This window comes from Diplotaxodon limnothrissa, linkage group LG17, assembly GCF_057381915.1.
Source record: "Diplotaxodon limnothrissa isolate DT_005_m linkage group LG17, D_limnothrissa_male_GT1.1, whole genome shotgun sequence".
Classification (NCBI taxonomy): domain Eukaryota; kingdom Metazoa; phylum Chordata; class Actinopteri; order Cichliformes; family Cichlidae; genus Diplotaxodon; species Diplotaxodon limnothrissa.
In genome coordinates this window covers 5,978,098-5,991,896 of record NC_140612.1, presented here as the reverse complement: position 1 = coordinate 5,991,896, position 13,799 = coordinate 5,978,098, and the positions used below count along the sequence as shown (strand labels likewise).

General features: G+C 43.6%; 1 protein-coding gene across 1 annotated transcript in view; it reads left to right on the top strand.

The window, feature by feature from the left end:
- The window catches only part of LOC146614546 (anoctamin-4-like), a 52,455-nt gene that overhangs the window by 13,567 nt on the left and 25,089 nt on the right, over window positions 1-13,799 (top strand). Inside the window, exons 4-7 of the mRNA XM_085375336.1 lie at window positions 10,899-11,099; window positions 11,796-11,944; window positions 12,108-12,257; window positions 13,341-13,441. Coding sequence (XP_085231462.1) covers window positions 10,899-11,099; window positions 11,796-11,944; window positions 12,108-12,257; window positions 13,341-13,441 — 601 coding nt within the window. The remainder of the gene's footprint in view (window positions 1-10,898; window positions 11,100-11,795; window positions 11,945-12,107; window positions 12,258-13,340; window positions 13,442-13,799) is intronic.

The following is a 13,799-nucleotide window of genomic DNA, read 5'->3' as shown; positions in this document are numbered from 1 at the left end:
TGTCATGCTGCAGAATCAATTTATAACCAGATAAACTGCACGGTGTCTGTACTTTTTTAGCACAAAGGAAACTCTGATCACATCTGAAGCTAAATAAGGAGAAACGTGGTCTCAACCTCCAAGTTTCCTCCACCATGCATTTCTGTTTCCTGTTGACATTCATCTGCTGTGCTCTCTGGCCCTGGATTAAATAAACTGCCCTTTGTCGACAAGTGATTCAAATGTTATGGGAGCACCCTCACTGCTCAAGCTTGGCTTCAGACCAGGGACCCTCCGGTGTTCGTGAATTCTCAGCTAATGGCAGTTTTAAAGTGGAGTCAGCTTATCCTGTCATCCATAAGTGCGGGTTTTGTTTTATTTGAACACCATCAGGTTTTCCCATTCAGTATAATCAATGCTGAGTCAACACACATATGGACATGATTTACTCTTCTGCCCTCTTTTGTCTTTGGCTAGTACCAGTATCGATATCCAGTCACCCTTGAGCCTTTTGTTTGAGAAAATAGCCTCTTTAATGCAATAACTCAGCAACGTAGGAGTTTCAAACTGATACCATAGATGCAACTACTTAAAAACTTGTTTTAGACTAGAGAAGATGAGGCTGAGATAATGTTTATATCGGGGACTTCATTCCTAAATATTGGTCAGAGTGTTCTGGCCCTTCAACCTGTGTTCACCTCACTTTACCACGCTGCAGGTTTTCCAGTCGTCTGTTCTTATGTCTGTACACATCTGCAGAAGAGCTTGGGCAGCACATCTGCTACACCTCTATGACGTGGTGTAGTACACTATCACTTCTTCACCAGTGTCACCTTTTCAATATGGCTGTCCTTCACCCAGATTTGCCCCCATCCCCCCCGCGCAGCTGTTTCTGCTCCACTTACTTGTTTCGCTTAACAAACTGCAGATCTCTATATTGAAATCAATCGTTCTTATAGGGTTTTTATTATGACATGATAAACCTGCAATATCTGTTAATAGGTTAGATAGATTAATGGATATATTTATTCCCAGGTGTGTGTGTCTATGTGTGCGTGCATGTATTTGTATGTAAGCGTGTGTGCCCTTGAGTCTCCATCAGAGGACCATGCTGACACTGTCATCAGTGCCAACTGTCATTGTTTTGGGCTGCAGCAACACTGACTAGCCGGCCCTTTTTTCTGATTGGCCGCTGTCAGAGCAGCTTGACCCCCGATTGGCTGCCAGAGAAGCCCGATTAAGAATGCCGATGAGTAGCTCTCCTTTCTCTCTCGCTCTCTCTCTCTCTGACACTGTAAACATCCTGCTCATGCTTGTGTTTTTTTTCCTTCAGTGAGGATCTGTGACAGCTTTTGCAGCTTTCCTGCTGCCAGATTTGAGCATCTTTCACTATGACAGATCCGATCCGCATGTGTGTGAATGTTACAGTGATTCTGGACCGACTGATGCAGGGATGTGAGGAATAAGGAGTAAAAAAAAAAAAAGTGGGGATGCTGGTTGCTCTTGTGGGACATCGCACTTGTTTGTCGCCCTCAGCGAGGGGCTGGAGGTGGAGGATGGTGTGTGCATATGTCAGTGTGTGTATGTAGAGGAGTCATCGGGCTGTTTTGGCATTTGCTGCGGCTCAGCTGTGAAGCCTCTCCCCCCCTCCTCCTCCTCCTCCTGCCTTCTGAGGAGCGAAGCTGCCTCTCTGCCTCTGCCCACCTTCACATGGTGAGTGTCCTCAAGTTGTCTTGAAGCAAAGGCAGCTTGATCTCCAGAATGGATTCTCTTCTTTTTTTTCTGCAGTGCTCTCACTCATTTGTTACCGTGTCCTTCTCCCCGCCCTTACACTGCTTCATCTTTCACCCGCAGTTCCCTGAACAGTGTAAGCATTTGACCTTCATATGCACACACACACTCTTTCTTCCAGCTCCTCATAATCCCCTTTCTCTTGATTGTAATTCTACTTGTTTTTTCCCACATGCTCCACCAGCTCTTTTGCTGTGATTCATCAGCTGTAACGCACGGAAACTAGTCATGTCTCTGTGAGCAATGTCCGTGTATGAGTGTGTGTTTGCTGTGACTGTGGTGACTGGGCACCAGTAGCAGCTCGGCAGGTGCAAAAATTTCCATCCCTTGGCTGCTAGGGAGAAAATGCGCCCCTGGGTATGATTCGCGCATCCAGCTAGAACAAACAATCCCTCCTAACTGGTGACTGACACCTAATCCCCCTTGACAACACACACACCCCCTCCCTCCCTCCCATTTCCCATTAACCCCCCCCCACACACACACACACACACACACACACACATTCATACACACACACACCTTTCTTCTCCTATCAGCGTGAGCTGTCATCTCCATGTTGTGTTGTGTTATAAATGGAGCCGCACTGTTGAGTGTTTTAAGCAACTAGAAGAGAAGAATAATTCCTTTTTCACTGGAGAAAAAATCTTTAAATATTCTTGTGTAATAGTAATGTTATGCTCTTTTTTAATATGACCACCACCCCAGTCTTCAATAGGTTCTAAACACACTGCGTTTTCCAGTGTATTTAAGACCAAGTTAAGATAAATTGTGTCCATTTACTCCTCTGCACGTAACATTTCAAAACTAATTCTCTAATCAACTGGGACTCAAGGTCAGGCACATAAAGTAAGAATAAGGTGAGTTTGCTTACTAAAAGACATTAGAAGTCTTGGTGTAAGTCTGAAAGAGATTATCAAAGCCAGTGAACGGGTCACAACAGTAATCTAAACACAATGGCAAAAAAACATGGACGCTTAAATCTCGTGGTGTGTCCACAGATGTGACCATAAAACACTGAAATAACAAGCATGGCCTACTTCTCCTCACATTAATTTTGATGACTTACTTGCTTCAAATACCGGAGATCTTGACTCCAAACTATTTAGCAGACAAGTTTAAATTATTGATACGACATCCTGTAAATGAAAAAAGTATTTGGGCTGCTCAAACTGACACAGTGGAATGATATTATGTTAACAGAGAAGGCTCACCACACTAAAAATGCAGAAAATAAAATACATAATCAAACCGAGGTTGTTTGAAGTTATTCAAACAGGCTATCCAGATTTATGTGTCACTTTTGCATCTTCAAAATCAATAAAGACCTGTTTGAGTGACCACGTGAAGCTCCAGTGTTACATCAGTTTACACAGTTTAATGAATTTTCTTCAGACGCAGACAATTTCTCGCTTAATGTTTTGCACCATTCCACTGCTGGTGTCTTTTTTTCAGCTTTTGTTCAAACTGTCATTATGTCATCATGAAGCATTTAATGACCCTCAGCATATCGCAGTGAAAAAGTCACAGCAAGGTAACTTTAACATAACTGTGATCAGCTATTTTTAGTTCAAGCTTGTGTGGTTGGAAAGTAGCAATCAGTTCGGAAAAATGACCTGCATTAGCATGAAACTATTCGTTTTGTTACAATGGTGGCTGGTCGTACTAAACATGGCTAAAGTTTCATATAATCAGGTCAGTGTATGTACAAGTAACCTAAAATGAACCAAACTAGCTTCAGCTCTGGCAGTGAGCACCGAAGCCCCTCCAACCTGATGCTTAAACCTTTTGTTTGCTACGGCAACCAATTGAAAGAAAGCTGGCTTGAAGTGAAGGAGGCCTTAAAGGAAGTGGAGCTAAAGCAGCATGGTTCAGGATGAACTGAGGTGCTGCACCAAAGCTGAGTCGGACAAATAAAGATTGTTACATTTCAGTTCTTCTTGGTGGACATTAAGGTATTTCCAGGCTATAGAAGATATTGTGGTGGACCACTGGAGGGCTCCACTCACACCCAGTTCTCAGAAAGTGTTGTTGCTGTGTTTTGGAGGGAAAGTATTCAGTTCTGTGGTGATGAGTAATAAACGAGCAGTGTTTATCGAGAGCTCTCGTGTCGTCTGTGTTTACCTCCACATTGGTGACCCCTGACTCGAACATGCTGCAGTCCGATGGTGGCACCGACTCCGCTCTGGATGCATCAGCAGCCGCCAGCCCTCTGCCTCCAGCTGCAGCTACGTTTGCTGTGGCGCTCGAGCTGCCGGACTTTTGGCTTCACGACCCCCCGTCGTGGTTCGTGCACGTGGAGGCTCAGTTCGCCCTTCGTGGCATCTCGGCTGACGACACTAAATATCACCATGTGGTGGCTTCTCTCAACCCGCTAGCCACCCGTCGTGCGTTGACTCTCCTCCGGGACCCACCCACCCGAGGGAAGTACGGGCTTGGACCGGACGACGGGGGATTCCTCTTCACCCACATCTTCCTCCGACAGCCGGCGGCGGCCGTGAGAGCCGGCCTCGCCAACTCTCCGCTTCTGGGCACGAAGGATTATCGCTCCCTGGCTGAGGACGCGGATCGTATTCTCCTGGCTACCCGCACTTTCCACGATCACGACCTAGTTCCAGCCTCGCCGGCGGCGCCTTCCACTTCCCCGCTGACCTGCCACGACGTACCCGATCCTTTGCTGACGGCAAAGATCACGGCACAGCGACACCACGGACGGGACCTCTGTTTCTACCATCGGCGTTTTGGCGCCGGAGCGCGCCGCTGCCTCCCGCCTTGCGCTTTTCCGACCCTGGGACATGGACCCCGCCAGCGCGCTGTAGCGGCCGCAACCGCTGGCGACAAAGAAAAACTGCTCTTCATAGAAGATTCGCCCTCTGGGAGACGTTTCCTGGTCGACTCTGGCTTCCAGAAGAGCCTCCTTCCCCCGTCTGGAGCCGACAGTTTAGCAGTGGGCTGCGGACCGCAGCTTGTTGCGGCTAATGGCTCTCCCATCGCAACGTTCGGGGAAAGGTTCGTGACTGTTTGTTTTCATGGTCGGGATTTCCAATGGACCTTTGTTGTTGCCGCTAGCTCTGTACCTATTTTGGGCGCCGATTTTCTTTGTGCCCACGGACTGCTGGTCGATGTCGCTAACAGACGCTTAATCGATGCACTGTCTTTTTCTTCAATACCCTGTTTCACTCGTGCCATCGATCCCCTGAATCGGGCTAATGTAGTGACTTCAGGGAATGTTTTTCAGCATTTGCTCTTGGAGTTCCCTTCACTGACTGTTCCTAATTTCTCAAACACGGCAACGAAGCACGGGGTTGAACATTATATTCCGACGGTCGGTCCCCCAGTGTTCGCACGCGCCTCGACCCCGCGAAACTCTCGTCGCTCGGGAAGAGTTTGCCGCAATGGAGCGCCTCGGCATAGTGCAGCGCTCGAATAGTGCCTGGGCTTCTCCGCTACACATGGTGCCCAAGTCAGACGGTCGGTGGCGGCCGTGTGGGGATTTTTGCCGTTTGAATAATGTCACGGAGAACGACCGTTACCCCATTCCCCACATCCAGGATTTTTCCGCCCACCTCGCCGGCACCTCGATTTTTTCTAAAATTGACTTGGTGCAGGGGTAACACCAGGTTCCCGTGCGCACCGAAGACGTCCCCAAAACTGCCGTTATTACCCCTTTCGAACTGTCTGAATTTCTGCGCATGCCGTTCGGCCTGAAAGGCGCGGCCCAGACTTTTCAGCGGTTGATGGACTCTGTTTTGCGCGGGCTGCCTTTCGTCTTCGTGTACCTTGACGATATATTGGTGGCCAGCTGCTCTGAGAGTCAGCACGCGTCCCATCTGCATCAGGTTTTCCAGTGCTTGCCGGCACACACAACCCCTCCAAGTGCCAGTTCGGCTTGCCGGTTCTGGGTTTCTTGGGCCACCGCATTTCCGCTGACGGTGTGGTTCCGTTGCCAGACAAGGTCCGGGCCGTTTCGGCTTTTCCGCATCCTGCGTCCGTTAAAGCACTGCAGGAGTTCTTGGGGATGGTCAATTTCTACAACCGCTTTCTCCCCAGAGCTGTGCACCTGCTGCAGCCTCTCTATGCTGCCTTGAAGGGTAAAACAGCTAAGGACACGATTGATTGGCCCCCTGAACGCATCCAGGCATTTTCTGGGGCCAAGACCGCGCTGGCAAACGCCGCCCTGCTGGCCCACCCGTGGACCACTGGAGGGCTCCACTCACACCCAGTTCTCAGGAAGTGTTGTTGCTGTGTTTTGGAGGGAAAGTATTCAGTTCTGTGGTGATGAGTAATAAACGAGCAGTGTTTATCGAGAGCTCTCGTGTCGTCTGTGTTTACCTCCACAATATATAATTTCTCCACAAGCGCTAACTAGCAATAACCAGAGTGACCACTTGGAAAACTTTTTTAGCACATGTGAGTGAGATTAACCTGCTCTACATCTACAGTAAAGGAATAAAAACGGAAATATCTAACAAAAACTCTTGTTCTGTTAGTCCAGTTAGCTGATCAGATGCTTCTGACTGTTTTCTGCTTTAAATTGAAACTCAGAGAGCATTCTCCAAACTGTGGAACAGCATTCCCCTCAGTCAAATCTGCTCCATCCAGCCTGGACTGGACTTAAAACTCATTTTTACTCACTGGCATTTGAATCGGACTTGCTCATTGTGTCTTCACTCACTTTTTCAGCTTCATGTGTTTAGCACCTATTAAAATGTAAATGGTAAATGGCCTGTATTTGTATAGCGTGGATGACTGGTTGTGTAAAGCGCTTTGGGGTCCCTAAGGTCCCTAAGGACCCCAAAGCGCTTTACACAACCAGTCATCCACCCATTCACACACACATTCACACACTGGTGATGGCAAGCTACATTGTAACCACAGCCACCCTGGGGCGCACTGATAGAGGCAAGTATGTATTTTAGTCATTTCTTATCCAAAGGAAAGGATTTACACGTGCTTAAATTGCTTTATTTTAGCATTATGCAATTCTGTTGTTCCAACTTAATGTACTTGAGTTGAACCAACTTAATTCATTAATTGTGAATCAACTTATATACTGCAGTTGAGTCCAATTTAATTAAATTGAGTTAATCCAACCTTTCCAAATTAGAGTAGTCCTGCAAAAGTACTTAATGCTAAGAGAAAGCCATTTATAAATGTCAAAATACCTTTCTGTGATTATTTTAAAGTTCATTTAAAGAGTTATTTCTTGGAGTGTCTAGAGTCTAGAGTCTGATTAACATAAAACGTGTGTAGACATTGCTTTTATAACAAAATGTACATACTGTAGCTGTCACTCCAGCCACTTGTCCTTATCAGGCTCACAGGGGGGCGAAGGGGGCTGGAGTCTATCCCAGGTGTTATAGGGCAAGGTATAAGCTGGACAAGTCTAACACAGCTTGGACAATTTAGAAAAATCAATTAACCTAACCCCACTAAGCACATGTTTGTTATGTGGGAGGAAGACAGAGTACCCAGAGTGAACCCACAGGGAGAACATGCAATCTCCACACAGTTGGTGGATTTGAACTCAGGACCTTGCTGTGAGGCAGCAATGGTAACCACCGTAATGTCATTCAGAAACAATATGACTGCAAGGCTTGATGCAGAATTTTCTTTACATTTTTGTCCTTCACAGGTTAAACCACAAAAAGGAACAATAGCATACATGTGGTGTGTGTATGGTTTTCTGCCACATCCAACCCCAGTGATTTTCCTGATACAACTACTACGAGTTGACAAGTATTAAAACTACATTAAGAGTATGAATATAGTTTATAGTAAGTGAGCACATGTGGCACAGGTAATACTTTATGAGAAAACCTGACACAACATATATTTTTTCTAATACAAAAAAACTGCATTATGCATACAAAACTAGTGAGAATAAAATAATTAATAAAGCAACAACTTGCAAGACTAGGCTGCATGTAATGGCATGTTATATAAAATCTTAAAATAGAATTAACAAATTCTTCATCTGGTAATTGAAAAAATTTAAGATGCATTTTTCTTGGATGTTCAAAATTAAAGAGGAAAAGGAAATAATCTACAGTGCCACTGCTGAAGTGTGGCTTTATTGAGTTTAAGAAAAACAGATGTGTGTACACCCAAAGCTTTAGTATCATGTGACCTCAGTTGTGGCTTGGGTTACAGAAGCACCATAAGGTTGTTAAAGATTGATGAATACATTGTTTGACTGGCCACTGCCTGGCAAGACAGCACGATGTAGGCTAATATCTGGTGTCTCAGTCCTCCGAGAGCCAATATTTATAGTAAGCAATTCTCCTTTCCATTAACGAGAGCAGCGTTGGAGTGCTGAGGGTGCTGAGGAAACGGGGTCGGGAAGTGTACGAGGTCATCACATACTGCCTGGGTTTAAGAGTTGAAAATAACATGCTAAAAAAGCTTCTCATGTCAGAACTATGGAAGCTAATTTCCACCAGTAACACAACAATAATAATAATAATTTTTCCATTAAAAACTATAATTGGGTTTTTTTTAACTGTGCATGTTACACAGTAGAAAAGTACACCAATTTAAACTGATACAAAACTGGAATACGTTCAGGTATTGAACAAACTTTAAATTTTGTTGTGAGCAAAGCACAATCCATATGTTGCGACTGTTTCACTTAATTTTTATGCACGCCCTCCTGAATACAGATTATGTGTGCTTGAGTCCGACTCCTCCAAAGACACCCAGGCACAGTACAATATACGTATGACATCAAAGGAAAAGAATAGTAAAATTAGGACTTTATTTCAGTTTTTCAATTTAAATGAAGCGTAAAAGGTCGTAAATATTCATACACTCTTTAAAGTTCGTGATTAATTTGATCTTTTTTCACTTACTGGCAGAAATGAGTTTCCATAGAAGAACTTTTAATCTCAAATCTTGAGATTAAACTTTATTCATCTTCTTTGAATAAATAAAGTGTTTTTTCAGTGTGCCCTCTCTGAAGGTTGCAGGTTGAGTTGGTCACCCTGTTTTCCACTAGTATCAGATTGATCATCTTTCTATTAGCCTCGTCCATGGAGTCTAATGTTCCAAAGCATCAACGGCTGATTAAAGGCTGGGACGACTCCCCAACCTCTATATCTCTGTCCCTCTTACCACCGCTCAGCAGAAAAATTTAGCTGAGTCACCTTTGCTATCACAAACGTAAATTCACCATGCAGACCTTCAAGACAGCCAACCCCCTCTCTCGAAGTCTTCTCACTCTCCAGAGGACTGAAAGTAAGAGACACAGACCTGTTTAGATTGTTCGTTTTATGCTAAGCTTGGAATAATTTCTCCCTCCCAGACGGGCACAGTCTAGTTGACCAATAGCTCCAATTAGCATATGTGTTGCCATGTAGAGTGTCTATCTTTGGAGGGTCTTTCAAGGTTAATCTTTGCTAAGGAGATAGAAGTTACAGAGCTGTGCTTTTTCTTTTTTTCCCTCTAATTTTCACACAGCTTCCTCTGCCATATTATCTGTTGCTGTACATCTGTTCCTGCTGTTTTTGTCTTCCTTTTAAATTTTGCTGTTACGCTTCAGCAAAAACTCAAGGAAAGTGTTTGTATAGTGGGAATCTCTGTCTACGTCTTCAGCATTTATTGCATTCTACCCATTGGCTTACACCTTGTATGATGTGCAGCACGGCTGTTCATCAGCATTTCCTCTTAGGGACTGTTCCTTTCCACTCTACACTAAACTCTAGCTACCTTTGTAGATGTCAAAACCTCCATGGATTAAAGATTTAGAAAAGACAGTCTTGATTGCCTGTGAAGCTGTAGTTTTAAAAATATTTCTTTTACAACAAAGTTTTATTTATTTTATTTGCAGAGGGGGTTTGTTGTTGTTGTTTTTGGAATACCCAGAGTGACCACTTGGAAAACTTTCTAGCATATGTGAGTGAGATTAACCTGCTCTACATCTACAGTAAAGGAAAAGAAAAGGTAATTTTCTCTAACGAAAACTCTTTGTCTGTTCGTCCGGTTAGCTGATCAGATGCTTCTGACTGTTTTCCACTTTAAATTGAAACTCAGAGAGCATTCTCCAAACTGTGGAACAGCATTCCCCTCCCAGTCAAATCTGCTCCATCCAGCCTGGACTGGACTTAAAACTCATTTTTACTCACTGGCATTTGAATCGGACTTGCTCATTGTGTCTTCACTCACTTTTTCAGCTTCATGTATTAAGCACCTACTAAAATGTATTTAAGTCATTTCGTATCTATTCCCTTTTGTGCTTTTTGCTTTTGTTTGTTTGTTTTTTTAAATCTATTTTGTCTTTTGAACAGGGTTTTGGTGCCGGTTGTTAACAATGTGTTAAAATGTGCTTTATAAATACATTAAGTTGAGTTTGAGTCAAGTAATCTAGCCTTAACTGCGAGTGAAATATACGTAGAAACATTTAATTTGTTTGAAGTTCAACATTAGTTAACTTAGCTAGCTGAGCAGCCTTGTGTGTGTCGAGCTCTACTGGCCATGATGTGAACAAGTCAAGTGCGCACAGGCAGAAGTCACAGTTGGGACACCAGCAGTTGACTTGTTAGCTTAGGAGTTAATAGTTAACATTTTATAACCAGTCAACTTGGGCATTGTTAGTGAAGTCAACATGGTCTCTGGCATTTCTAGAATAACTTTAACTGTGTTTTTGCAAGGCTGTCAGATGATGCTGGCTGGAGGGGCCCTTGTGACTTTTGTGTGTGTGTGTGTGTGCGTGCGTGCGTGCGTGCGTGTGTGTGTGTGTGCAGAGTAATTGCAAGTTTGCAAGTTTTGCCTGCCTGGCCCTGATTATTTTTGTTGATTTATTCCTTGGGATGACTCACGTTTAGCTTCGGGTCTTTGGTCTTGATGTATTCTTCTTGCATGGATGGCCATTACCGTGTAGTTAGTGAGAAAGCTTTACCTGGGGGACGTTCTGACAGAAAGTCTTCTCATGTTCACTGTCACAATAGTTCCAAGTCCAGATGACACGGTCAATACTCGACCAGTTGCTCGCAAGTTTATTACTAGACTTTCTGTTGTGTCTTAAGCGAGAGCAAGTAAATGGAAAAAGATAACAATAAGCACTAAAAGATTAATTGCTATCTCTTAAAAGGAAGCAAAAAACGACAGTAACGTGCTGTGTATCCTTACAGGTGCAAGTTTATCTCTACATGGGTCTGAGCTCCAGCACCAGAGCCTCCGCCGACACAGAGTCCAGCTGCAGCCCTCGGCCTCTGGCTACCGGGCAGCAGACAGACCTCTCACCTTCCCCTCCTGTGGGGAAGAAGACATCATGGAGGAATCTTTGGCCACAGCCCCAGATTCCAGCACTCAAGATGATGTGCCTCCACTGGGTGAGCACCACCAGCAGCAACTACATTTATGTCGACTTCACTCAGCTTATTTTCTCCCAGCAAGTTTAGCTGACAGCATTGTGGTCTTTCTAATGAATACCTTTACATCAGCTAATAAAAGGCCATCACTGCTCAGAGAAACTTTTTCAGACTTGCGTGCAGGTTGTTGGCATTTTCAATTACTGTATTTAGAGTTGTTCCCCTTTACCTGATATAAAAATAGTAAAATACGATAGTCCTCTCTGCTCTCTGCCAACATACTTGCTTTTTGCGACAACACAGATTAATTAAAGGAGTTAGATACAGTACAGAGCATCGTGAAAGAATCAAAAGCCATTTGAATTGGAATTTAATTTAAAGTCCCTTTCCTCTCATACAAGCTCTTGAATAATCAGCTCCTGTTGTGTCTGAAGATGCCACTTGTGGTTTCTATAGTTCTTAAAAGTAGAATTTGAAGCAGAGCTGATTCTATCCCAGAGAAAAACTTCTAACACTACGATCGTGTTGATGTTTTTGAGCTTTTTAGCTCATTGTTTTGGATTTTTATAGCTAAAAAATAATAAGGGATGAAAAGGTTTTCTTTAGCTGTCTTATGATTGCTCAGTTATTGAATAAGAACAGAAGAAGAGTCAGCATTTTTACTGGATTAAAAGTTAGTCAGCTTGGATTCTATTCTCGTTTCCATTTACTCTCCAGTTGTGAAGGATGTTAACGTGCTTCTTGAACGAGAAAGGTCAGGTGGCATCAGCAGCCCGTCCAGAGACGACAACTCCACTCTGCAGAACCAGGGCACCCACAGCAGCATCCTTGACGACAACACAAAGTCCAGTGCAGGTCTCCCAGAGGTCAGCGGTGAAAATAAACAAATCACCGACAGCCAAATGTTTGCTTATTCATCCATCCATCGTCAATAATAGACAATAACTGAGTCAAAACAGCAGAGATAACGGTTCCTCTAAATGGCTACTTGCTATTCTTTGCTGACTCTCTTTATCTGCGTGGCCTCAGGGGAGGAGTAAGTCCAGTGGCCTTTGCTTCAGTGATGGAAAGAGCCGCATCGATTACATCCTGGTCTACAGGAAATCCAGTTCACAGTCAGAGAAAAGGGAAGTATTTGAACGGAACATCCGTGCAGAGGGCCTGCACATGGAAAAGGAGGTAAAATAGCTGGCTTGCACAGTGTTTGTTAACCATTCACTAATCCTTTCTAGTATTTTGCGCTTTGCAGGTAAAACAGTTTCTAAGACCTTTTCCTTTTCTTTTTTTGACAGCAACAATAAAAGCAATGTGACCTAAATTATTCTGAAGCATCTCCTTGTGGTTTGCAAAATCCAAACAATAGACCCAGTCAATGAATGAGGCAAACTTTGGATTATAAATCATTTATGATATACCGTATTTTTAAATTTGTTTTGGAGGTCAGCAATGTAGCACTCAATTCGTTCTTCGGCCATATATCTATTGCTCAAGAGCAATTCTTATAATCACAGGACATTAGCAAAGCAAACGTAGTCTAGTTCTTTAAAAAGCGATGACTCCAAAGTAAACGAGAAGCTCGATAGTTTCCGGTGCTGACAGAGAACCAGCTTCTTCAGCCAACCTGCAATTGCATTTATTGTGAGTCTCGCTCAACAGCGATACCATTTTATGTGAGGAAGTTATTTAATGCACAGCCCTATTATGCATGTAATCTAAATGGCCGAAGTGTTGAATTTTAAAATGCTCAAAGCCTTTGTGCCAGGTCTGACAGCTGGGGGCTGTCGAGACGTTCAGCACTCGTAGAGCAAAATCAAATGTGCCGATCGCAATTTTCCCTGCTGCTGCTTCTCACTGAGCAAAAGTGTCACTTGATAGAATGGAGAAGGTGGATGTTGTGATGCTGTGTGTTAACCTCAGCTCTGTTTGCTGATGCTGTACCGCCAAGGTCATCATTATCTAGAGTGCGCAGCGGAAGGCGACGGTTGTTGTCTCCTTCAACCTTCAGCCCACTTGTGTGTATTTCTTGCATGGAGTCATTTAGTTATTTTTAGGTCTCTGCAGTTAGCTTCTGATTCATGTACCCTTAGACAGACTCCTACACAGTCAGGAAGTACAAACAGGTGAGGAAAAGAGCAGATGCTCAACAGCCTGCAGTGAGATATTTTGTAGCTCTTCCCTTTAAAAAATAAATTCTGCTTTATATATATATATACATATTATAAAACGGTATAGTATATTTATGTGTGTTTGACTTCATTACAGGCCTCGTTAACAAACAGTGATGTGATCTTCTTGAAGCTTCATGCACCATGGGATGTTCTCTGTCGCTATGCAGAGCTCATGAACATTCGCATGCCTTTCAGGTTAGACAAAACTTCTAATGATGCTAATGTGAAAATAATTAAAGCTGCCCTGTCGAATTTTCTTGTACACAAACAGAAGTTATTTGCATGTAGTGTAATGTAACCCCAACAGATCACTGAGCCTGATTCTTCCAGGGGTTTCTTCCTGTAAAAATTGAGTTTTTCCTTCCCAATTTCACCAAGTGCTCCCTCATTTAGGGTCTTTACTCTACAATATAAAGCACCCTGAGGTGACTGTGCACTCTATAAATATAATATTTAATAATTACTATTCAAACATACATGAAGATACAGTATAAAAAGCAAAAAAGCTCTTCGTTTTATGTTGGCTGCCCTGTTCCATTTCTGTCTAGATGAT